The 27,295-nt window shown below is 43.5% G+C and overlaps 1 protein-coding gene across 1 annotated transcript; it reads left to right on the forward strand.

Moving 5' to 3' along the window:
- The first annotated feature begins 128 nt into the window (after positions 1–128).
- On the forward strand, positions 129–23,925 carry TRA2B (transformer 2 beta homolog). The gene is made up of 9 exons (XM_083153587.1): positions 129–363; positions 11,715–11,860; positions 11,943–12,105; positions 12,204–12,392; positions 14,930–15,045; positions 17,692–17,781; positions 20,126–20,191; positions 20,702–20,775; positions 23,635–23,925. The coding sequence occupies exons 1-9, from the start codon at positions 328–330 to the stop codon at positions 23,643–23,645; spliced, it is 891 nt and encodes a 296-aa protein (XP_083009713.1). The 5' UTR covers positions 129–327; the 3' UTR covers positions 23,646–23,925.
- Positions 23,926–27,295: the final 3,370 nt, after the last annotated feature.

The following is a 27,295-nucleotide window of genomic DNA, read 5'->3' on the forward strand; positions in this document are numbered from 1 at the left end:
TAGAAAGTGAATTTTGTCGTTTAACTCATCAGCAGCCCTCGCAAATCATCATCATCATCAGACATCTGCTGCCGCCTGGAGGACTGTAATGGAACAACAGTCACATAGTCTGATCACATGATGTATGAAAACGTCATCGTAATGAAGAAACTGAAGAGGAACCAGCCAAGCTCATACCATAATAACCAGGGAGGGGAGAAGCTTGTGCTGGGCCGCAACTACAGAGTCATATAACACAATCATCCTCCACCGACGCCTGCCTCTTTATTTCCTGGGAACTGGACGACTGGTGTCCGAGCACCCGTCTGTGGGAAGTGAACATTGAAAATGAGCGACAGCGGGGAGCAGAATTATGGCGACCGGGTTAGTAACCTATTACATGCGGGTTTGTGTAGACAGATTCGGCCGATTACAGTGACCTGTAAAACGGGGGCGGCTTTTTTCTGCCCAACGATCCTAGTTTAAGTGCGGAAGATATTTGTTTCTCTGCGTTATGCATTTTAGTACGTTCTAGCTAATTAAGATGTTTATTACAGTTCACGTCGTGTAATACCTGCGAGTTAGCAATCTAGAAGGGCTTCGTGACGCTATGTACGGAGCCGCCGCCATTTTGTGCTTGTTTTCTCTAAAATGGCTTCGAGGTGCGGTAATGGGAATGGAGTAGGCTGAGTCAAGAGTATTATGGCTGCTCGGTGTAGGGTGTTGGGTGGCTGACTGTGCACAGTATGCGAGGATACAGGGAGGGTACTCCCCCCGCATCGTGATCTTCTTAGTAATGGCGGTGGGTGTCTCCTGCATCGTGGTCTGTGATCACGCCGATGGCGGAGTGTGTTCGTGGTATCTAGTTCAATTTGGACGTTAACGCCGTTCGCCTCGTATATTTTTTTTTTTTTTTTTTTGTCACCTGATCGACAGAATTGTTTATTCAGCGGTGGCGCCAACTCCCACAAGTGGGGTCCCCTTCCCCCGCAAAAGTCGAATTTTATCTTACCCCATGTGCACATTTGTGTAGAACTCCCGGAACCGATATTCTATGACTGCTCCGTGCTTCATAGTAATCGGAGGGAAGACCGGGGTTTTAATTTCTTACTCCTGCTGTGTGTAAGAACGTCTTTGATAGAATTATAATAACGTTGGCTCACTGGAATTACCAGTGCAAACATTAGGATATAACCAGTGCTATTTTCAGCTTGGGGGGGGGGCATAAGATTGTCAGGGAGAGAGGGAAATAAAGGGTGTGAGAGAGAAAAGGTTTTTGCCCAACATTCTTCCACACTGTGGCACAGGACACACGCATATAGAACGTGCAGCACTCCATAAGTCCACAATCAGCGTCTTAAACTTCCAATCAGAACAATCATGTAGCCTGATGATAATGCCACATTTAACATTGAAATGGATGGATTACTGTCGCACATATATTGGTAGCTCACTCAAATCATATGCTTCGAAAAGCTAGGCTGCTACCTTGTGATTGCCTCTGTGTTTGCATGTGTGAGAAAGAAATGTAGTTTCGCTGTCAACAGATGGCAGTGTTTGGGAGACGCGCAAATGGACACTAGACATAGATAGCTATCTCACTTATTTACACACATTGTAAGGGTACACTGATATAAATATGCAGGGGCCTATGTGTGTGAAGCGCTGCCTTGCAAGGTCTGGGTGAGGAGCTGGTACCCACACTACAAACAGCAGTGCTTTCAAGCGTGAGTGGAGTGCAGTATTCAGGAGAAGGGGTCTTTAGTTTGGTGCTGTGTGTGGATGTGTACTTTGGGTGGCCTGTACATTGGAAGTGGATAGGGGTTGCTATGGCAGCCTAGCAATGCTCTCTTTCTGGTGGGCAGGGACAGGCTTTGAGGGAAGACAGTAACCGAGTGCAGTTTCAGTGGATACACCAGTGCTATTTCACCATACACACTATTAGATCCCTGCTGATATTGGCGACGGGGAGCCGCAATCTGCAGGTTTATACACACAAATGTTGGCAGGGGCCATGCTGTAGCATTGCCATAATAAACGAGGACCTCACTGGTCTGTACATGAGGGAGAGGGTTGTTAATGCATGGGTGTTTCTGAGGGATATCTGTTACTATATCCTCTAGTGTGTATGGGACTTCAGGAGATCCTCACACCTGGCCATGCAGTTTTTCCCTCCTGGTGTAATATTGAGTCTTATAAGCTGCGCTGCTTGTTGTGCTTATCACCAAATCTGCTGCGCATGATATAGGGCTTTTCTCCCAATAGGACTCAAAGTGCATCACCATTGTCCTTTACAGCTCAAAATACAAAACTAGCTTAACAGTAGATGTCAGTGAAATGCTTGAGTAAATAAGTACGTCTTTAGTCTATTATTAAAGGATTCTGCAGTGGGGGCTTCTCGCACTGTGCAAGGAAGAGAGTTCCACAGAGTTAAAAGCTCGACCCCAGATGAATTCAGGGAGATTGTGGGTACTGTTAGTAGTCCTTCAGTGGATTGTAGTACTCGAGTAGGACAGTAGGTATTATAAATATACTCCCCACAAAAAAAAACATATACACCTCCAGCTACCCATCTCCTGCCACCATACAACCTCCAGCTGGCAGGCTGTGCTGCGCCACCTACATTACGCATCCGGGTCACTGTTTCCCATGGTGGGTGATCAGGTGGACTAGTGACAGGCTGCTCTCAACGGCAGCGAGAAGAGCTGAACAGATGCACACAAGGGCAGGGTGCATTTAGAAGCCTAAAAAATAGGCTTCAATTCTTTAATCCGGCCATACACCAGGACGATATCATTCCGGTACTTGTTTCCTAGCACGGCGCCCCCGATTTTGATCGAAGTGCATCTTATGCCATTTGCATGCAATATAGCGGCATGCGATGGGATTAAATTTTTTTATTGCACAAGCACCCTAATGGGTGCTTACAATGTTAAATGCACCCCCATTGTTAACGCGACCCCCACTATCAACGCCAACCCAAACCTCCGACCTTTTGAGGGGACACGGATTACTTTACATGTATTCTGCGTCCCCTCGTGCTGCTCGCCACGCTTCGGGTTGCGATTGACAATGGGGGTGCATTTAACGTTGTAAGCACCCATCAGAGTGCTTGTACAATTAAAAATCGCATTGCATGCCATTTGCTGGCATGCAATGCTATGCGATATTTCATTGTAATGCACTCCTGTTAATTTAACGTGAAGATCGCATTGCACGCATCCCACACCACTAAATACGGTATGCGATGGGTGCCGTGCTAGGAAACAAGTACCATCATTCCAACCAGCTGGTTTGAAGGATAATATCATGTTCTTTTTCCTCCCACATGCTGAAAAATTGCCAAATACGGTCGAAACGGTGGTCCAACTTGTTTGGGAAAATCAAACCTGTCTTTTTTTTTTTTTTTAAAGTGTTCAAGTGTAGTGGGAAAGTTCCTCCATCTGAACAATAAGTAGGCGGACACTTGCCAGCAGTGTCCACCTACTCCTGGCTTGCTGTGACAGCATGACAGACACACTGTACCCCCCTCCCTGGCACTGGCATCAACGGCACAGCCACCCCCAGTGATCCCAGCTGTGGCAGAGTGTCAGCGAAAGGACAGCAGAGCTACAGTAAGCAAGGCTCTCCAGGGCTACTGCTCTCCTGCTACCTTTGCCCGCTCTATGCCCAGCACCTCTGGGTACTGGGGATCTGCCACTTGCTCCCCAGTCCCGGGTGCCGCACCTAGGATCCATTGCTGTAGAAGGGTGATCGCTGTCTTGCTCTTCACCCCAGCCCCTCATCCATTATTGGCATGGTTGACAGTACATCTGGAGATCGCCTCAACTTCAATAGGAGTTATGTGGCAGCATTACAATGTTTCGGGGTTCATACCCCTGTCGGGTAATGACAAACTGTTTGCCATTACCTGACGACGGGGGTATGCACCCCGAAAGGTTGTAATACATTTCCTACTATCTAAAAAGTGTGTGTGTATATGTATATGTGTATATATATATATATATATATATATATATATATATATATATATATATATATATATATATATATATATATCTCACTTTTTAGACAGTAGGAAATTTATTACAACATTTCGCCTTAACTGAAGTTTCTATATTCTCCCTGTACTTGTGTGGTTGGTAAAAATCTCCCACTTTTTCTCCTGCTTAGTGAAGATTGTCTATCATAGATTGACTGTGCAGGCAAGGCAATTTTGACTAGATCATAGACTCTCATTACTTGACCAAATCGCTTCATGTCCATACACACTGGGCGACTATACCCAGCGTGTATGGACAGCGATGATTGCATTAATTACTGGGGGGGGGGAGCCCCTCAGTGCATACACACTGAGTGGCTTTCCCCCTGACTGGTGACGACGGAGGGGGTAGGGCGGCTTTGTGATATGCAAAGCCGTCCTCAAAGCCGCTCATCTGCTGGCATAAACAGCAGATGAGCGGCTTTCCCGTTGATGGTGTGGGAGTGCACAGCAGCGCTCATCGCAGGGGCATACACACTGTGCGACTTTGAGCTGAAAGCCGCTCAAACCTGATGTTTTGGGTGACTTTCAGCTCAGTCGCCCAGAGTGTATGAGCCTTTAGTCAAAATCTCCAGTGCATCAAGCTAAAATCTCTTGTGCATCTAGTTAAAATTGGCTATTAGCCAGTATCTCAGAATCAGAATCAACTTTATTGGCCATGTCTGCTTGCGCACACTCGGAATTTGTTGTGGATATACAGTGCAGCATCAAGCAGGGATGAAGGGGGGAGGCATTACATAAGTTACATTGACACATTTCATGCTGGCAACACATGCCCGCCGAGCAGCACAGCTGTATAAGCAGGGACAGTACATTATCACTCAGAGAACATATACCCACCAAGCTGCACAGCACCTAGGCAGCCATCAGCGGCGCCACTGGTCGCTGCAGCAGCCAGGTAGGAGACAATATAAGCAGGGACAGTACAGTATCACACAGAGAACATATACCCGCCAAGCTGCACAGCGCCTAGGCAGCCATCAGCGGCGCCACTCTTCGCTGCAGCAGCCAGGTAGGTGACAATATAAGCAGGGACAGTATAATGGCACAGGGAACATATACCCGCCAAGCTGCACAGCGCCTAGGCAGCCATCAGCGGTGCCACTCTTCGCTGCAGCAGCCAGGTAGGTGACAATATAAGCAGGGACAGTATAATGGCACACAGGGAACATATACCCGCCAAGCTGCACAGCGCCTAGGCAGCCATCAGCGGCACCACTGGTCGCTGCAGCAGCCGGGTGGTAACAGTATGAGCAAAGACACCGCAGTTATAGCAGAGACCGTACAGTATCACACAGGGGGTTACATATGGCTGAGTGCACAGATCCTAGGTTAGCCATTTGCCGCGCCAGCTTCCTGTAGGAGAACCAGCATGGAGAGCCAACATGGGGGGGGGGGGGGGGGGGGAGTCACTGTGGCCTGGGGGAGTCAGTGGGGCCTAGGGCTGGAGTTGGGCCCTCCCTGGGCTGAGTCTCAATGGTCTGGTCATACCTCCTCCCTGGTGGGGTGGGGGGGCGCCGCCAGAGACATAAAAAGCTCCTGCAACTTCTGGTGCTGGGGATCAGCAGCTGGGGCCTGCGGGCCTGGTCTCTTCTCATCGGCGGGTCAGCCATGTGTATATAGGCCTTGACTCCCACTATCCAAAAATATGTCTGTAGGTTAACTGACTCCCAACAAAATTAACCCTGGAATGAATGTGTGTGTTAGGCGGTATAAATTGTAAGCACCACTGGGGCAGGGACTGATGTGAATTTTCAAATATTCTCTCTGTAAAGCACAACAGAATGTGTGCTCTATAAATAACTGGTAATAAAGAAAAATATTTTTACTGCCTCTTTTTACTTCAAAGTACTATAAAGGACCCAATACCAGTGGTTCCCAAACTTTCTTGACCAGGGCACCCTAGAATATCAGCATTTGTTCAAGGCACCCCTAGTGAAAAAGCTTCTTATGGATAAGTACAAAAAAAATTATGTGGGGAGGGACATAGCTGTGCTAATTGTCCATACATTTTGATGGGCAAAACCAGTGCGGATGGCTGCCAATCGCTTTGAGCATAAATAATTTGCTTTGGTTGTGGACCCCCAATTCAAGGCACCCTTGCTAACATCCTGAGGCACCCAGCTTGGGAACCACCGCAATGGACTATGCAACTATTCTGAGGAGCGAGGTCACATACGATATAACTTGTGCTGTCCTTTTGCATAAAATATATATATGTGTGTGTGTGTGTGTGTGTGTGTGTATGTATATGTGTATATATATATATATATGTATATGTGTGTGTACCATTCCACGCTGTCTCGGATTGGCTGTCAAATGCATTCGATTTGGCCACTTTTCACCTAATTTCTTCGGGGAAAAGTTACAAAATGACTCAAGTGTATGTGCAGCTTTATAATCCAGGCTTAAGGGTTGTTCATGCTTTTGCACAGATGGTATAATTAAACTGACTGACTGAGGTACTGCTAAAATCAACTGTGCTTAAGGGGCCGGTGTACTGTAGGTTTTAGATTTGTCTTTGTAAACTGAAGTTCGTGCATTATTATTTTTTTATGAATTGTCATGTATAAATAGCTTAATGAAGGAGATGTCACAAATTTGCACATTGCTAGTTCTTTATGGGGACTGTTATCTGACTCGGAAGGTGCAAGGTCAGTGCTACAGAAATAGTTCTCCCTGCTCTTGCTGGCCTGTTGTAGGCAATTTTGGAACCGGAACCTCTGTTAGTACCCCAAATGAATAATTATGGGTTTTTTAAAGGGATATTTGTTTATTTTAAATTAGATAATGGGTGTCTAGTGGAGAAATTCGAATGTACCTTGTGCCCCTTATTCAGGGCTTGACAATTTAAAAAAAAATCTAGGAGCCAGGATGAAAGTGTAGGAGCCAGAAAACTAACAATAGGTAAATTTCGTGCCAAAACGTCACACCATAATGCCTATTACACATGTCGAACACCCATTAGATATTATACCACATGCCGCAATGCCCATTACACATACACATGCTGTAATACCTATTGCGTATTATACTTCATGCCATAATGCCCATTACACTGTATACCAAACACCGTAATGCCTATTGCACCTTATGCCACACACTGTGATGCCCATTATATATAAAACCACATGCCATAATGTCCATTACATATTATGCCACATTGATACCAGGCAGGGGCAGATCCATAAAAAAAACTACAGGGGGGGGGGGGGCACCATTACAGGATAGTGGATGAGAAGGTAGAGGTGGACAGGGAGAGGCAGGGGGTGTTGCAAAGAAAAACAATGACAAACAGGGGGTGACTGACAGGAAGAATCCGTGGGTAACAGGGAGAGGAAAAGGGTGACCAAGAGTGGGTGAAAGGGATAGATAGAGTGTGACAGAGAGCATAAGCAGTGTGACAGGGGGACTGATGGAAATGGGTGAAAGGGAGAGGTAGTGAGTGTCAGTGTGAGAGAAGCAGAGGGTGACACAGGCATCACTGTTTATATCCCCCTGTGCCCCCCTCTCCATTTCCCCATCCCCTCATTCCCAATAGAAGCAGTGCTGTTTACCTGTTAGCTATAACATCCAGCGGCAGCGCCGCAGCAGCCAGCAGGGCCGCGCACAACTCACCCGGCTGCTGCTGTGTCAGAGCACACAGCAGTTCCGCAGCGCGACAGCCCCACGATGGGTTATACTATAACCGGTTATCTAAAACATCCAGCGCCGCAGCAGCCAGCAGAGCTGCGCACAACTCGCGCGGCTGCTGCTGTATCAGAGCACACAGCAGGTCCGCAGCGCGACTATTTGAAAAGTCAAGACGGCTCCCGAGCCAATCAGGAGCTACCACTGTAGCTCAGCCGTGCTCAACTTTTAAATAGCCACGCCGCTCTGACCTGCTCTGATACAGCGGCAGCCGGGTGAGTTGTGCACCGCTCTGCCGGCTGCTGCGGCTTGGCTGGATGTTATAGTTAACAGTATAGTTATACTCCTCCATGGGGCCCGCTACAGTTAGTAATTAAAGTCACTCTGCCCGAGGAGTAGTACTGCTTCCTGGCAAAACTGATCGCCAGGAAGCAAAATCTGGTCGCCATGGCGACCAGGCGACCGGGTTTTGTCGAGCCCTGAGGGAAGTATTGTGCTCGTCCCACCTAATTAGACTGTTTAGCCTACTAAACCTGTGTGATGGGCACCGTACATTTTGGACTAGATGGCATCTAGTTTAAAATGCATGCTATATGGTAAAACTGCATGCATTTTGAACTGTATGTGATGCGATCTATTCCATTAACTACATGCTTCACATACTTTTTGTACCTTGCGATATGATGGAGCATGCATCAACCTGGTAAAATAGCACCTAAGTGCTGTTTGATAACAACCTATTTGATGATTGGCAAGTGCATACACACTTGTTTATGCATGTGCCCACCCAGTTGTAATGTCATTCACTGGCAGCCTCTGCAACAAGTGTATGCTCTCCAATATGTCATCCATCAGACCATACATGGTTGACACGATATGTCTGTTGGGGCAAGGGTACTAAAAGATAATAGATATGCTTGTTGCACCTTTTTATAAGTATTATTGAACTAGTTACTATCTACAGTTGCAATTCCAGAGGACTGGGAACGTGTATGGGATACCACTATTTAAAAGTGAAAGTAAGAAAGCCTAGAAAACGGACTAGTAAGCTTTTACGTAAAATCAGTAGTAAGAAAAGAGTTGTGGTATATTAGATTAAACTCTTTACAGCATCAAAGAACATGGAATTACTGGGGGATATAGTGCAAATCATGACCAACAAATCTTAGCACATACATACATACATACATACATACATACCTGACTAAAACATACATACCTGACTAAAACATATAGATCAGGTGTTGCATACATACCTGACTAAAACATATAGATCAGGTGTGGGGCGTGTTGATGTAGCATATCTAGACTTTAGTAAGGCAGTTGACATTTTGGCATATTGCAGACTGTTGAGCAAATTTTAAAGCCTGGGATTGGATTATAGAACAGTTAAATCGATAAGGTCCTGGTTGCATGATAGGAGATGGTCAGTTGTAGTAAATGGAGTGACGCGGTACCAGTGGAGTACCCCAGGGATCTGTTCTTGTACCAGTACTCTTTAATATATTTGACATTGAAAATGGTGTTGAGGGAAACATTTGCCTTTTTGCAGATGACACAGATAAGCAACAGTAGACACAATGGAAGGTGTAAAACAAATGCCCTAGGATCTAGGTAAACGTGAGGAATTTTAAAAACATGGCAACTACAGTTTTTAATGCTTTAAAATGGATTTCACTTGGATTTAAAAATTTCAAAAGTTGATTTATAGTATCAAAATACAAACTGGAGGAAAGATTTAAGAGTCCCTTTCAAGTGAATTAAAGGCAGTGAAGCAATTCAAGAAAGGCAAGTCTGATGCTTAGTTGCATGGGGGAAAAAAAATAATAAGGTACAGTTTATCTGGAATACTGTGTCCAGTTTCAGACGCCATATCTCCAGAAGGATATTGGAGTGTCTACAAAGAAAGGAAACTAAAATGGTGTATGGCCTAACTTACCCGGAAAGACTAAAAGATCTTAACGTATACAGTAATTTGGAGCAGGAAAGCTGAGACATCATACAAACTTTCAAATATTTCAACTGTTTTAACAAGGTACAGAAGGGAGTCATTCCTTAAAGGAAGAGCCTTTTTAGAACTAGACATTCCCTCAATATGGAGGAAAGTAGGTTCAGTGGAAATTTTAAGGAAGCATTACTTCACAGAAGGGTAATGGATAAGTGAAATAGTTTCCCATCACAGGTGGGAGAGGCTTAAGATACATACTGGACATTTTTGACCAACGATGATGCAGAGTGATGAAGGTGGAAAATCATCCCCCCCTCCCCCATAAAAATTAGCACACTGCACTATCATTACAACTATGACATTGTCCTACTAGTGTTCCTTCTAGGAACCAGGGCGGGCAGCGGCGCTGGGCTTCCCCGGTCACACTGGGGGGTTGGGGTTGGAGGCAGGCTTTTAGTGGGGCGCTGCTAGAGGGACAGGGCGCAGCGCCCCAATTAAAACAGCCTAGCGGGAACACTACATACTCTGCTATGCCCATTACATAGTCTGTTGTAATGACAATTATGACACACACTATAATGCCTTTTACAAATTATACCACACCAAATCCCCATTACACATGATGGCACACACCAAAAGTTCTTTGCGGTATGTCAGCGTGTTGGGGGTCAGCATAAAGGCACACAATGCCACACACAAAAAGGACACAGTGCATTTTGAGGTTTTATAACCGGGCAGTGTACCCTGCAAAAGAAGCTTTAAGTGAACACTACGAATATCCTTAAAAAGAATGAAGGATCAAAAAGGTATGAAAATCCATTGTCAAAAAACTGAACCGTTTATGTAGCTGTTGACTTTCCAGCTGCTTAACTGCTTTTTATAGTTGGAGCATTGGAAGTGCAGGCTGTCATTTCATCAAGAGCTTAAGTTGACAATCAGTGTAGATCCATGCTTAGCTTCTCTTATATTGAGTATGGTAGAGGAGGAGTAATTGACAATGCTTTTCCATTGTTGGGCTGACAGCGTAGATTTAAAGGTTTGCCTTTAAAACACATTCGGCTTTGGTGCAAGGTTGAAATAAAAATGTTTTGTCCTCAACCTTAATTACTGAATAACTAGGAGTGTGAATTTAAGTGGATTCCTTTTCGTACGTATTTATTCTTTTTCTATGCCTGTAAGGTTATTAGTTTGTTTTTAAATTGGGATTTATAGACTTTTTGTGTTTAGTATTCTCTGGAAATATAGTTTTGAGCTGACATGGCATGCTGTTATTAAGCTCCTGCTAACGCAGTCTGACTTTTGGAATCTTCGGTCAAAAAAAGGTCACTATTAGCATTAGCCCACTTCTAATTTTTTTTTTTTTTGCTGGGTGCTTTGCTGTGTAATAAATTTGTTTTCATGGTTTGAAGCTTTGTGTTGAGTTGTCAGATGTGAAATCTAAATCTCACATTTAGGAGTCCAAATAATTTGGGATACTTGGTAGACATGGCATTCAGAATGTTTTATGTTGGCTATGTCGCTTAGTTTTGATCCTGAAGATTTTAAACTCCATCCTGTTCTTTTTCTGTCAAGGTTAATATTGAAGAAGGAAAATACAGAAGTCGTCATATGACTCGTATATTTAATGAGAATTATTTGAAGCTAAGAAATAAGTGAAGCTGAAATTTGAAAAAAAAAAAAAAAAAAGTATGCATGCTAATTAGCAGAACTGAAGTCCTACTTGTAGAATAATGAGAAATGTATATGAAGTGGGGAAGATGAAAAGAAGTCAGAATTTGAAAATGAAGAATGAAGAAAGAAATGAAATAAAAATGAAGTTAAGATAAGAAGTAATCTGGAATCATAAAGCACTACGCTAAGTAATTACTAGTCTGTTTCTGTGTCCCTGTATATTTTGCAAACTAAGTGCATGCATTATCTGTTTAAGAGTGCATACAGGGGAAACTTAGGTATAAAATGGATAAATAGTGTAAATGAAACCATTTTATCCAGATAAAACTTTTTAAGGAGTAAAATCAGTCTTTCATCTTCAAAGGGGATTGTGCTTATTGTAATAAGGTTTATACTTGGATGTTTTGAAATTTTTATAGTAAAATGTATTCTGTTTGTGTTCAGGAGTCTCGATCTGCTTCAAGGAGTGGAAGTGCTCGCCGTTCTGCCAAGTCTGCAAGCCATTCTCCGAATCGCTCTCCGGCACGATCCCGATCGAAAGAGGGATCCAGGCGGTCAAGATCTAAGTCGAGATCAAGATCTGAATCAAGGTTTGTTTCATATGGGCTTGTGAGGTAACCCAGGTTGTTTGCCCGATGAGCTATTTTATAATCTTTCTTTCTTTATTTTAAGATCTAGATCAAGGAGAAGTTCTCGTCGGCACTATACAAGATCTCGTACTCGTTCAAGGTCTCATAGAAGATCTAGAAGCCGTTCGCATAGCAGAGAATATCGAAGGCGTCACAGCCATAGTCACTCTCCCATGTCAAATCGTAGACGCCATGTAGGCAACAGGGTAAGTGAAACTCTTTATTCTTGTTTTATTAAAAGCTATAAAAAATGCACATGGGGTTGTTAACTTTTTTTTTTATACTTTTTATTTTTTTAATTTAGGCGAACCCGGATCCCAACTGCTGCTTAGGTGTGTTTGGCCTGAGTCTTTATACTACAGAACGTGATTTAAGAGAAGTATTTTCAAAGTACGGCCCTTTAGCAGATGTGTCTATTGTGTATGACCAACAATCTCGTCGTTCAAGAGGATTCTCATTTGTATACTTTGAAAATGTCGACGATGCAAAGGAGGTGAGAAACCACGATCATGCAAGGTGCAGGGCTACGGGGGCAGCATGAGTGCAGAACTATCAGGGTGGAAGTCAGACAGTGGTGGACCCAACAGTGTATCTGATGTTGGCGTACCCAGCACCTACAGAGGGAAGCTCGGGAATAAATGGGCATTTATTCACACATGCTGTTTTAACAGGGAACTGATGAATGGCAGGGTGTGTTTTGCCCTTTAAAAAAAAAAAAAAAGTCCGCCTAAAACAGCCTAGTGTAAACACTATAAATGTTACGGACAGTGTTTGATATAAAGGACAAAGTACTTTTTAAATGTATTTTCAATACATTGTTTTTAATAAAAATAATCATGCTTATTTATATTAATACTGTGAAACAGTTTTATGTATTTCAAACTTCAGTCAACTATGTTTTTTAAGGGGTTTTAACATTAAGGGGGAATCCAGTTGGTTTTTGGAAGCCCAGATGTAATGGGAGTACACCAGAGCTTTTGACTTCAATAGGATGTGGTCCATGCAGTCATGATGTTTAGGGATGATGGCACTTATACACATACCCCTGTCCAGGCCACGCCCCCAACCGCCTGTCACCATCCTCGCACAGAGCCGCCCGTCACACTGCTGCACTGCCACACAGCAGGATTCGGATGTGTGCTGTGCTAACTGTGGCAGCAGGCACATGCGTTGGGAGGGAGCCGCCGGGTGATAGGATAACCTTCCGTCCGTCCTGTCCACTATGTATGCCGCCCGACCTCCCTTCCGTCTGTCCACTATGTATGCCGCCCGACCACCCTCCCTTCCGTCTGTCCACTATGTATGCCGCCCGACCACCCTCCCTTCCGTCTGTCCACTATGTATGCCGCCCGACCTCTCTCCCTCCACTATGTGTGTCGCCCGACCTCCCTTCCGTCTGTCCACTATGTATGCCGCCCGACCACCCTCCCTTCCGTCTGTCCACTATGTATGCCGCCCGACCTCTCTCCCTCCACTATGTATGCCACCCGACCTCCCTTCCGTCTGTCCACTATGTATGCCGCCCGACCACCCTCCCTTCCGTCTGTCCACTATGTATGCCGCCCGACCACCCTCCCTTCCGTCTGTCCACTATGTATGCCGCCCGACCTCTCTCCCTCCACTATGTGTGTCGCCCGACCTCTCTCCCTCCACTATGTATGTCGCCCGTCCACCCTCCCTCCACTATGTATGTCGCCCGCCCTCCCTTCCGTCCACTATGTAGCTGCCCGTCCACCCTCCCTCCCTTCCATTATCTAGCCGCCCTCCCTCCCTCAGCGTCTACCCTGCCCATATAGCATTTACATGTTAAGGGGGCGAATCCCCTTACAACGGTGTGAAGAGCGCCCCTTAGGGTGCAATGAATCACCTAGGGTGCCCCCGATTTCCATCGCAGGGCATTGTATGATGAAAAATCGCGCTGCATGCAATGCGACGCGATTTGACCCGATTTCTAATTGTACAGGCACCCAGATGCCTTATTACCATGTTAAATACCCCCCCAGACCCGATTTTTAATTGTATACCCACCCTCATCGGTATGTGAAATGCCCCCACATTGTTAACGCCACCCCACTATGAACGACAACCCGAAGTGTGGCGAGCGGTGGTGGTACGCGTCCTCCGACCTTTTCATACCCCCACTATCCACGTCGGCGTGGAGTCGATTCGATAAAGTGTGGCCAGCCACCGAGCCCGAAGCGTGGCGAGCGGACGCGTATACCTGTGAAGTAATGCGCGGGGCTCGCTGCGCTCGAGACACTTCAGGCTCGCTGCGCTCGCCACACTTTGTAAAATCAACTCCATGTCGACGTGGATAGTGGGGGTATGAAAAGGTCGGCGGATGCGTACCGCCGCCCCTTGCAGGCTCGCCACGCTTCGGGTTGGCGTTTATAGTGGGGGGCCGTTAACAATGTGGGGGCATTTTAAATATTACCCATCAGGGTGGGTATACAATTAAAAATCTGGTCTGGGGGTGCCTTTTAACATGGGACTCAATGGGAAATCGCATCGATGTGACCCGATTTTAAAAGGCTGAAATCAGGGCCATCGCATACCTTAATTAATGCGATGCGATGGGCGCCGTGATAATACACAAGTACCTCACCTAGTTTTGAATATTTATAACTAAATTAGTAACCAGCTTGTCAAAATTATAACAAGTCATTTTGGCGCTGGTGGCTGTGCATGGATGAAAGGAGAAACAATTGAATTGTGTGTGTGTGTGTGTGTGTGTGTGTGTGTGTGAGACGTGCCTTTCCCACCCCGGTAGAGGTTAGGAGCAGCATTTGCCTTTTTGTTATATAAGACTGTTCAATATAAATGTAGATAAAAATATGTATAACTATGGTGCTGCAAAACACTTGTGGCACTTGTTTATAAATAAAATTCTAATAATCATTGATGTATTTATATCTATCCTCATTTTTTTTTTTTTTTTTTTTTTTTTTTTTTTCACTAAAATGAAAGATTCATCCCTAAAGAGGCTAAGCTGATCTTGTTCTTGCAATTAATTCCTCAAACTATTTGCAGGCAAAAGAGCGTGCTAATGGAATGGAACTTGACGGAAGACGGATACGGGTTGATTTCTCCATTACAAAGAGACCTCATACACCTACACCAGGAATATACATGGGAAGACCAACTTAGTGAGTATTTTACAGGCTTGTTTAGGATAAAATCTAAAAATAAAGAGCCATGGAACTTCTGACTTCTTATAAATAAGATGATCTGCTTCTTATAGCCATCTCCTCATTGTTCACTTTAATTGCACCTTACTGTTGGATTCTGCCACCATCCTGCTTATTTGAGTGCAATGACCACTTATACAACAACGTTTTTAAGCTATGTACTTGTTTTACTTTGTCTCATAATTGAATTCATTGTATGCTTATGTACTCATTTGTTTATGTACTTTATTAGCTGTTGCAGGACAAATGAGGTCAAAGTGCTAATCCTTTTCTTTATATCCTTATAAATATGTTGGTGCCATGGATCCACTCCCCCTCAACATGAGTGCTAGGCTACTTACAGCCTACACAGAATGTATACATTTATCTTTATACAGTCATGGCCAACAGTTTTGTGAATGACTAACTAACTTAATAGCTTTCACACCGTTGTTTTTCAGTGTTCTGACCTTTTATGGTGGTGTACTGAAGTAAATTCACAAGTGTTTCATTAGTGTTAAAAGCTTTTATTGACTTATGTGAAGTTTATGCAAAAAGTCAATATTTGCAATGTTGACCCTTCTTGGTATCATTATTCCTCCTGAAGGGTCAACTCCACAAATGATACTTCACCGTTGGCTTGACATAGGACCTATAGTAGCGTTTACCTTTCCTTCTCCAGACAAGCATTTTTCCGGATGCACCAAACAATCTGAAAGTGGATTCATCAGAGAAAATTATTTTACCCTGTCAGCAGTCCACTCACTGTACCTTTTTGCAAAATATCAGTCTATCACTGATTTTTTTTTTTTTTTTTTTTTTTTTTTTTTACACCCTTCTCGTTCCTCCAAAAGTCTTTGCCTCGTATGTGCAGATGGACTCTTACTTACCTTCTGCCATTACTGAGCAAACACTGCAATGGTAGTACCGGGTTTTTGCAGCTGTAACAATTTTAAGGCCTTTTCTGGCATGTTCTGGATGTCTTGAGAACCCTGAGTCTGCATTAACACATGTATGGATCATTAGGTCTACAGCAGTTAGGTCGACACATGCATTAGGTTGACAGTCAAAAGGTAGACAGGGTGTGTTTAAAAAAAAAAAAAATTTTTTTAATAACGAAATGTCTACATGGACACTGAAACGTGGCAACACTGCACTCGACATGCTTCGGGCAAGGTGCCTTGCTACGTTCGGCACACTATTTTATTCCCCCACCATGCCCTAGTGCCTTGATGGCTAACCTTGATACTCCAGATGTTGTTGGACTACACATCCCAGCATTCTGTGCTACAGTTTTGCCATTTGGCCATGCTAAAACTGATGCTGGGATGTGTAGTCCAACCACAGCTGGAGTGTCAAGGTTAGCCATCACTGCCCTAGTGGACTTGAAATATCGGCACTGGATATCACTAAAACCTGCACTGTTGGTGTGCCTTAAGGACCGTGGTTGGGAATGCCTGATCTATGCCCATGAAGCCCTTTTTGTTCAAAGCAATGATGACCATGTGTATCCTTGCAGGTAACCGTGGTTAACAGCAGGTTTGGAATGACTGTTATTAAAAGAAAAAAATACTTTGGTTTAAACCCTTTTATTTTTTTTATTTTTTTTTACATTTATTTATATTATTGATGGGATGATGCCCATAGAAACCAATCAGATTCTATTTGTTAGAAGGTGCTATATAAATAAGTAGAGTCTGGTTGCTATGGGCAACATCCCATCTTAGCAAATTTCCCCCTAACAATGAAGTTATTAAGCTTTGATATGATTTATTTGAAAAACAAAGTTGAGCACTGAATGTTACCCGACCTTAAACATTTTGAATAAAATCACTAGGTTAAGATACTTTTTGTTTTGTCCCCTGTCTGTTTCAAAGCATTGACTGAACTAAACCAAAAGAATACATTTTTCTACACTAGCTGAAGACTATTCAACAGTCAGAAGTTGTTCAATAATGTGAAATATATTAGGCTTAACCCCTTGGATGGTATGGCCGGACATTTTCCATGCTCAGCTGCGCTGCCGCAGCGGGCTGTCCCAGAAAATTTCCGGGCATATCCTGTGGAATAGCGTCAGTGGTGTCCAGGTGTGCACCACCTCTAGAGCCATCACCCTTTCTCCGGCGATTGTATGTCAGAACTCCACTGACCCCCTCTTCCCCAGCAGCCATGCAGTTTACAGCAATGACGTAGGCGGCAGGCTCGGATGTTCGGGGAGACAGAGTTCAGGCGCCCGAGTCCACCTGAGCTGCTACGAAACATCCCCGAGCCTGCCGCTTGTGTGATGACTGACAGGCGGCTGGGGCAGGGGAGCTGCGGCGTACCAACCCCGGGGGGGGGGGGGGAGGTGGGGTGGTGGCTTGCTATGATCTGCCCTATTAGGTTTGTCCTGCCCCAGCAAAACCCACCACTCAAGGGGTTAATGAATGTTTGTGGGAAGCTTGATGCCAGGTAGATTTGGCACTTATCTGAATATATGCTGTATACATTAACTTACACTACCATTCCATAGATTCATTTACCTGTACAAGTGTGTGTGTGTGTGTGTGTGTGTTTGTTTGTTTAACTGGCATTATCTAATGAATTGATTTGCGTTTAAGCTTTACTTTTTTTTTGCCTTCTCAGTGGCAGTTCCCGGCGTAGAGACTACTATGATCGAGGGTATGAAAGGGGTGGATATGATGACCGAGAATACTACAGCAGGTCCTCATACAGGTAAATTCTACAATAATGCAGAATCCCTATTGTTACATAGACTCTGCTTGTGTTCATTGTGCCATTTTTTGTATTATTATTATTTTTTCTTTGCTTGTGCTTCAATCCCGGGTTCAATTAAAATCAAATAGAACAGCACACAATGCATTAGACTTGGACTATGTCATACTGATCTGTACTATATAGTCTTGCATGCGCAGTCTATTGATTTATTAGATTACGATGCCATGCATCAGGATTGAATTGGCATAGAGTGCAGCTGAAAACCGTTCAACATCATTTGATTCTGAGTTTGCGTTAAAGAAGCAAAATGTCATAGAAAATTGGACCAAATTGAACCATGTGTACGTGGATTTACATAGATGTGCAGGTCTATTACCGCATCCTAAAATTAACAGCTCAAATGAGGAAATCCGATGCGCTCTTGATCCTCGATTCCTAAGCTAGGCTGATCCACGTCAAAGAACTTGTTGGTTCACCAAATTGACCTCACTATTCAGAAGTCCTACCTGGTTTCGTATGACTTTGCTGGCATCCATTTCTGCACACTCAACACGTTTAATGGGCTGCCGTATTGCTTTCTTCAACTTTTTGTTTTACGGTTCTTGGCACTTACGCTTATGATGGGACATCTCCCACTGTCTTAAGCCACTATTGTCCCCCTATTAGATGAGAAAACAGGATTTTGTGACTTGCCGATAAATCGCTTTCTCTCTGATTACTTAGTGCAGGGCAGGCACTCTGCGCCCCCTGTTTTCCTGCAGTTGTATGTTTGGTGTTTTGGGTTTGACTGCTTCTGTGGTGCAGATTGTCCTACCATTTTTATATTCTAGTTAATGTGTTTCACCTCTAAAGTTCTGTTCTCTCTAGCTCTCCTCAGACTTAGGGGGAAATTTACTCAGATGGTAGTTCTATTTTACATGAGGTGTTGCTATGGGAAACAAATCAGATCATGTCTATCTTCTAGAGGGTGCTAAATAAAGAAGTAGATTCTGATTGGTTTCCCATAGCAACATCCCATGTGAAACAGAAGGCCCATCTTGGTAAATGTCCCCCTCATTTTCTTGAGCAGGGCATAGAGGGGGAATTAGCAAGCCACCCATCTATACCACACTGTCATAAGCCTCCCAGCATCCTGTGTATATTTTACTTTATTTGTAACCCTAGCCTAGATTTATTTTGTCAAATGTTGGTTATTTGTTCCTATTAGAGACTAGGGCTGTACCAGTAAGTAATTATTATTATTTTTATTTTTTTCATCATTAAATATTTTACTTCTGAGTGCGCTTCTTTGCTTACACTTTACTACTATAACGTATCAATTTATTATTTGTTTTTGTTAGAACGCTATTAGTATAAGCCAATCCTGGGCATCTTGTAAAACTTCAGGGGCCACATTGGGAACCTTCAATAGGGCTGTGCTTTACACTTTATTTAATACCCTTATCCACCTGAAATGAAATCTCAGGTCTGAAATGGAATTTGGACACCAGTTACAATTCAGCATAGTCCCAGTTCCCACTCTTGCCCCAACCAAGGTTATTGCTTGATCAGGTGGCATGTGCAGACTTGGGAGCCTGAGGCTGCACCCCTTGAATGCCATTTTCATTCCACGCTTGCACAGTGAGAGGGGAGCCCAACTGCCTCTTAACAAAATGGGTGCATCATGGATCATTTTACCAGCACAAAGATCTTGAACTTAATGGAAAAAAGATATTACAGGCTCCTATCTGTAGTAACATCACCTTTTTGATAAATGTTAAGGTGCGTACACACGGGGGGAGATATATTGCTATCAATATATGGCTGAGCAATATATTGCTCGGTTTCTCCTTTTCATCAGCGACCAAAGATGGTCGCTGATGAGAAGTAACCTCTGTCGGGGGAGCCACAGAGGTAATCTGCTGGTCGCAGGAGCAAGCTCCTCTGACCAGCGATTAGAACGGGGCTGAAAACTGGAGCACGCACCTGGCGATTTATAGCCGGGGTACACTCCAATCACTGGCAATATGGTCGCCAGCGACCATATTTCCAGCGATTTCAGCCCCTATCGCCTCCGTGTGTACACGGCTTTACACGCCATCACCAACAAACATCCACAAAATAGGAAGGCTCTAGAGCAGTGGTGGGCAATACTCAACATGACCACCACTTAATTTACCACCCGGTTTCGGAAGTGATCAGAATAGTGGTCATCTTTTTCCCAATCTTACTTTGTGTCCTGTTTGTGTAACTTGGGTAAATGTATCCAGTTACTGCAATAGAGGCAGTTTTTTCTTAGTCTTATGAGATTACAAGCTATTTAAACAGTTGTTAATGGTTTCCCTGGTTTTGTGCATTTCAGAGGTGGAGGAGGAGGAGGCGGAGGTGGAGGATGGCGTGGTGGGCAAGACCGGGATCAATTTTCAAGGTAATGGATTGCATGATCGTTCCTGGGGAACAATATTTGCGTAATTTTTATCTAAATGTTACTACATTTTACACTGGAGAACAATTTTTATTTAATGAAACATTAAAATGTTATTTTTACAATTAAGGGGGTATTCAGTGTGGGATCACAATTCAATGTCCCGCCTGCTGCTCGGCGCAAAGGGGGCGTGGCCGCGAATACGTCCGTGGATTGACGATCTGCGGCCCAGATAACGACAATCCACAGCCGCTATCGGCAGAACAGGCCTGACAGCTTCTGAAGTCGGGCCAGTTCTGCCGTGATCCCTCATCAATGCTGTTGTTAATGACAGCATTGAATAGGGAGCTGCCACTATTTCCCACGTCGGACATAGATTGAATACCCCCCTAAGTTGTTGACTTAAAATTTGTGGTGTCCTTTTTACTGGGTGTTTGGCAGCTATTGGTAACATTCTATTTTTTTTTTGTATACAATATTTTGTTTATTTGTACTAACTTTTTAATGTTCTAGGAGGCGTTCTCCTTCACCATATTATAGCAGAGGTGGATATAGGTCTCGCTCAAGATCTCGTTCATATTCTCCACGTAAGTTGCTATTCATGTTGTGAGGGTTTGGGATTTTTCGGTCTAGGTTTCCTATGTGGCTTAACAGCAAAGTCAAATTTGAAATAGCTAAAAAAAAGAGGGCATTCAAAATGTTTAAACCAGATGGAACGCCCAAATAATTTGCAGCATATAAAGAATTGTAATAAGAAATGTGAAAATACAATCAACATGGCTAAATAAGAGACTGAACCTAAAATAGCCGCAGATAGCAGTCGAATCCCCCAAAATTCTACAGTTTTATAAATGGGAAACCGTTAAAGGAAAATATTGGGCCACTAAAAAATAAGCAGAGTACCCTGGAAATAGAAGGAAAAGAGAAAGTGGAATTCAATTTAAGTTTTTGCTTCGGTATTCACAAAGGAAGAATCTGCAGAAGATCTTCCAGAGATTAAATGCTTGGCTCTTGATTGCACCCAAACTGTATATTTGAGTACGTAAATAATCAAAAATTGATTACAGAACCTAAATTGTAACAAATCTCATGGCCCAGACGAAATACACCCTAGGATACTAAAATAATTGAGTTCTGTCATAGCACTACCATTATATCTGATATTCGAGGAATCCATAAACTCTGGGATGGTACCAAGGGACTGGCGCATAGCTAAATGTAGAAAAATTAACCCTGAAAATTATAGACAGGTCAGCCTTAGATCCATTGTGGGGAAAATATTAGAAGGAATAATAAGAGATAGTATCCAAAATTTCTTAGAACAGGAGAAAGTGATAAGTAAGGCTCAGCATGGGTTCATCAAAATGGATCATGTCAGACTAATTTAATTAGCTTCTATGGGGAAATCTGATGTAATACTGCTTGATTTCAATAAACCTTTTGACATGGTGCCTCAAAAGGTTATTAATAACACTAGGTAATTTAGGGTTAGGAGATGTAATTAGATTAACAACTGGTTGCACAATCTGGGAAAGTGTTGTGGTTAATGACATATATTACAGCTGGGGTAAGGTCCAAAGTGGAGTCCCACAAGGTTTTAATATTGGGACTCGCCTTGTTTAATTCATTAATGATATTGGAAGTGACCTAGTGAGTAAACTTGCAATATTTGTGGACGACAAAATTGAGTAAGGAAATTTTAACTCTGGAGAGGATATGGAACCACTACAAAGTGACTTAAATAAACTGGAAAGGTGGGTGGAAAGTTGGAAAATGCAGTACATTATGGGAACAAAAATGAACAAGCTACTTATAGGCTAAATGGAGTTATTATAGGGAATTCTGCTGTAGAGAAGGACTAGGGGTCATCATAGATTAAAAGGGCGACTAAGCTAGTAAAATATCTTGAATCACTCGAATACAAGATAGGTTAACCAGGCTGAATATATTTTCACTGGAGAAACCGAGGTTGAGAGGTGATGTGATTAGTATGTTCAAATACATGATTGGGAATCATATGGAACATGGGAGATGATTTGTTTACTAACAGGCCTCTACTTAAAACACGCGGACATGTACTGAAGCTGGAGGAAAACAAATTCCGTACTGAATTAAGAGTATTCTTCACCATTAGAGCAGTAAAATTCTGGAACTCATTGCTGGTGGGGGTTAGGGATGCCAATCCCGGGATCGGGATCGGCGGGATCCCGGGATTTAGGGCATATTTGGCCGGGATTTGAATCCCGGGATTGGCTGCTCCAATCCCGGGATTGCGGGATCCAAATGCGCATTTGCATTTCATCCCCTTCTTATGCGTACGTACCGCTGAGCGGGGCGGGAGGAGGCTGTTAACTTAAACTCCGGGCAGACGCGGCGGTGTCTGAACACTAAGGTTGCGCAGCGTGACCTCTAACATCACGCTGCGCTGCCTGGCAACAAGGCTGTGTGGCTGCGCAGCGTGATGTGAGAGATCACATCACGCTGCGCAGCCACACACTGATTCACAAGCCACCGCATTCGCCCGGACACCAAGTTACCCGGCTCTCCAGTCACCTCGCCTCCTCCACCGCGTCTGCCCGGAGACGTTGTCACCCGCCTCCTCCCCGGGCCGCCTCAAATGCCGCATGCCGCCGGCCCGCCCCGCATCTCCTCTATGCTTAGAGGTAATTTATCAACTATTGGGCAAATCATGAGGCCGATCCCGGGAATCCCGGGATTGACAGTTTTTCAATCCCGAATCCCGGGATTGAAAAAATGGCCCGGGATTGGCCTCCCTAGTGGGGGTGATTACAGCAACTACTGTTAATGCATTTAAATCAAAACTGGATGCATTTTTGTCCACTAAGGGAATTCTATAGATATGGCTTACTGAAGTCAGTAGTTACAAGTGAGATAGGTTGAAAAACTAACGTCTTTATTTTCAGCTTTAATTGCTATGTATGACTTCACGGCTTGCTTGAAGATGCTGGAAAACTGTCATTCAGCTATTTCCAGATTTTTGTTCCAGCCAGATCTGACAATCTTTAGGTTTATTGCCAGCTATAGTTGGAAATATTGGCTGGAGCCTATTCAGCCAGGACTCACCACTGTAGATTTGACTTTTAAGTCTAATCTGCATTTTTGAAAACTACCATTTTAAACTAAAATAAATTGGCAGCCGTTTCTGACCATAAGACGTGAATATGCCGATCACATCTTTCGGAATGTTTCCAAAAGTCTTCAGAACTGACACTGATAATATAGGTCGAATTTACAATATGCCTATTCAGACGGCCAATATTTCTGACAATTGGAAATATCAGCCATCATTGAATGTAGGCTTTTTCCATATAATGATGATGACCTGTTCTCTTTTATGAGACTTGTGGAATACTGAAGGCCAGACTAAATTACTTCTAGGATTACGTTTTGCAGACAAGACTTATGTCTCTTTTTTTATTTTTTAGGTCGTTACTGAAACCGGACTTCAAGTCCTTCAAAAACAACAGCAAATTTGTTCGTATCTACAGTAAAGCTTGGAAGTGATATACATGACAAGCTCATTTTTTGTGACTGCTTTTTTGGTAGATTTGTACTAAATAAAAATACAAAAAAAATCAGCTTGTATAGACATAATCATGATTCCCTCTGCATGTCTGGTTGACTGACAAGTTCAAGTGTGTGATTTTATTTTAAGCTATTTTATTTTCTGGAAACTGTATTTTTGTTTTTTTAAAATAAATGTTCTCCTTTCCCTATTTTTTTTTAAAGTTTTTAATTTTATTTCATTGTAAACTGTATGGTAGTGACTTAAGGGGTTAGGACCTATTCTGGGACAACCACTGTGTAGAATGCGCAATTCTAAATAGATATGGACCTACAAATACAGTAAGCGGTCAATGAATGCATATTGCTAGATTGCAATATATATCTTAGTGTGACATTTAGAGACTAACTGAATATTTGCAAAGATACAGTTAATATAGATTTATTAATTCCTACTAATGAAGAGAAAATAGAAGTGGCGCTGGTTTGATGAAAGGTATTACAAATGTTTATTAACCATTAAAAATCATATAGTACAATTGCACAACAATATGAGAAGAAATGAAATAAAAATAGGTGAATAAATGAAATAAAATAATTCTGGACTGGAGGCTGAGATGATGGGACAAGTAATGAAATCAATCCCAATGGATCAGGGGTGTATCGGTAAGTGAAATGAGTCAAGGTGCCCAATGGGCTGATAGTTACCACACACTGTCACAGTTGGCCCAATCCCAGATGCAAGATTGCGAAGGTCTCCTCAAATAAATGCGGCAGTGGGGCCACAGTAGGCACTGACCTAGTAGTGATGGGGGGTCTGAAGATATGCACAGCCAAGGGTTTCCCACGTCTTTAGAGGTTCCAACCTCAGGGATGGTATGGGGCAGGTGTCCTCAAGGTTGGTGGACTTGTGGTAATTTAAATGGAAGTTGCCAACCTCAATTCCTGCACTCGATGCACAATAAATGTGGTGGCTGAGGTGGTGACCAGCAATTAGGAAGGGGAAAAGTTCCACTGTCATGGGGCGGACACACTGGGGGGGGGGGTTTTGGGGGTGGGCGACTGAGTCGCAAAGTGATCCAGATGGTAGGGGGTCCAATGGGTATCAGTTGGTCCAGTCCATAAAGTACTCTAACGCAGTTCACTGCTTAGGCAGTGCAGCTTTTTCAAATGTGGGATCACGGCTGTATCTCCCTATGCAGTGAAATGCGTTAGGAGTACTTTCTGGACCGGACCAGCTGATACCCATTGGACCCCCTACCATAGGGTTCACTTACTTTTTCTTGCAACTATATCTGAAAAAGATGCTGGTAACTGTCCTACCCTTAACACATAACCATTTTATATTAGGGGATAACAGAATGATAAATAGTGCTGAGACCTTTTGGATAAAAAGATTTTAATAGAATAAAAATTGCACTCACAATATAGACATAAACTGCATACCAATTATCTTTGTCCCAGTGAAGGCAATCACAGCACCTATATGTATCTCACCGATCCACACCAGATGGAATATGGATGGAGCACAGTGGGAGAAAGTTACTAGGAAGGCGGATTATGGATCCCGTGTAAAAACAGGCACCACTAGGATCAGCCCCGAAAATATAAACAGACAATACGACTAATTTATAAAAGGAGCCATATTGTCCGAATTCATATTATTCAATGATCCGTATTTGGCTGAAGAGTTTCCCCAACAGCCAAAGATGGATGAGCGTGAAGCATCAGTCAGATCCTGCTTTTCGGTGTAAAAAAAAAAACAGCTTTCATCTCCCTTGCAAACAGAACATTTTTGAAGATGGGTTGAACTCTTTCTTTTCTGGGTGAATGGTGTGCTTACTCCTACTTACTATGGCTTGACAGTTGTAGACTGGATTTAGGTAGAAAAATAAATTCCAGACAGAAGAGGTGGATTTTATCAGAATCCTCATCAACATTCTTATTAGTGCCAACTATTATTTACAGTTTCTTACATAGAGTGCACATATTCTGCAGCGCTTTACAGAGAATATTCGAACATTTACATCAATCTCTGCCCCAGTGGAGCTCACAATCTATTTTCCCTACCACATGCACGCACATTAATTCTAGGGTTAATTTTTTTAGGAGTCAAATCACACAAGTTTGGGGAGAATATACAAACTCTGCAGTTAGGGCAATGTTGGGAATTGAACCCATGACCTCAGTGCTGTGAGGCAGTAAGGGCTATTTCACACGCTCCGGCTCCTGCCGGGCGACGAATCCCCACACGACCAAAAAGCCGTGCCGCACTGAAGAACAATGGAGGGATGGCCACAGCCTGGCAGCCGTCCTTTCCAGTGGTGGGATCCGGCTGCAACCAGGCTGTGCCTGTCCCATGTGAATGGACACTATCGTGTCCTTTATTTACTGCGGCACAGCTTTTGGCCATGTGGGGTTTTGCCGCCCGGCAGGAGCCGGAGTGTGTGAAATAGCCCAAATGTTAACCATTACAGCATCCAAACTACATCAATATCGAGGGGGGTAAGTGCTTTTTTTATTATCAACCTTTATGTGCCTGGCACCGGGACTGTGTTTTACCAAGTGGAGTGCCCACCTGTGACCCCTGTATGTGTGTATATATATATATATATATATAAATAACAGCAATCAAGTGGCACTCTGGATCCTTTCTTGCAAATAAACGGCAGACAAAGTAGTCAGTTTCAACGTTTCATTTCTTTATAGAAATGAAACGTTGAAACTGACTACTTTGTCTGCCGTTTATTTGCAAGAAAGGATCCAGAGTGCCACTTGATTGCTGTTATTTATCTATCCTATTTGGAAGTGGGGGCACCGGATCAAGTATCCCCTATCTTACACAGTGCCGGGTCATCTATCTATTATATATATATATCTATCTATCAGGGATAGCCAACCCCAGTCCTCGAGAGCTGCCAACAGTTCACTTTTTCCAGCTCACCTTGCAGGTACACAAGTGCACTCATTACTGACTGACACATTTTAAAAGACACAGGTGGAGCTAATTATTTCACTTGTGATTCTGTGTGGATACATGGAAAGCATTAACTGCTGGTAGCTCTCAAGGACTGGAGTTGGCTACCCCTGGTGTGTGTGTGTGTGTGTGTGTGTATATATATATATATATATATATATCCAAGGACAAGGCACTCACCACACTTTTCTCTTTCAATGGTCCTGGTGACACAGCTCAACACTGGGATGTAGGAGGGTCCGAAGGAGCCAGGCACCTATCCTAAAGTTTTCAGAGGGTAGGCTCCTCCCCTACTGCATCCCGGACTCTTCAGTTCGTGTTAGGTGCTCACTGGAGTGGGTGCTATTCTAAAGGGCTGCGGGAGCAGCTGAAGAAATAGAGTAGTTAGGGGATTTTTATTATTTTATTAACTTCACTCTAGCTAGGTAGGCGCAGTGTGAGGATTCTCATTAGTGAATCCTCACACTGCTAGCCCAGCAGGAGCTGACAGAAGCGCGTCCTGTCAGCTCACTGTGCACAAGGGAGACGCTGTCTGGCCTCCCTGTGCAGCGCTTACAGCTTCTTTTAAGAAGCTGCCTGGGCTCCGGAGCGTCCTGAAACCGGCT

Source organism: Crinia signifera, chromosome 7 (genome assembly GCF_055691185.1).
Source record: "Crinia signifera chromosome 7, ASM5569118v1, whole genome shotgun sequence".
Lineage (NCBI taxonomy): Eukaryota > Metazoa > Chordata > Amphibia > Anura > Myobatrachidae > Crinia > Crinia signifera.

Excerpts from the sequence above, each read along its gene's own strand:
- TRA2B (XM_083153587.1), top strand. The coding sequence starts at position 328 with ATGAGCGACAGCGGGGAGCAGAATTATGGCGACCGG. Across the intron at positions 12,393-14,929 it reads ATGTCGACGATGCAAAGGAG|GCAAAAGAGCGTGCTAATGG; the intron begins GTGAGAAACCAC and ends AACTATTTGCAG. Across the intron at positions 20,192-20,701 it reads GACCGGGATCAATTTTCAAG|GAGGCGTTCTCCTTCACCAT; the intron begins GTAATGGATTGC and ends TTAATGTTCTAG.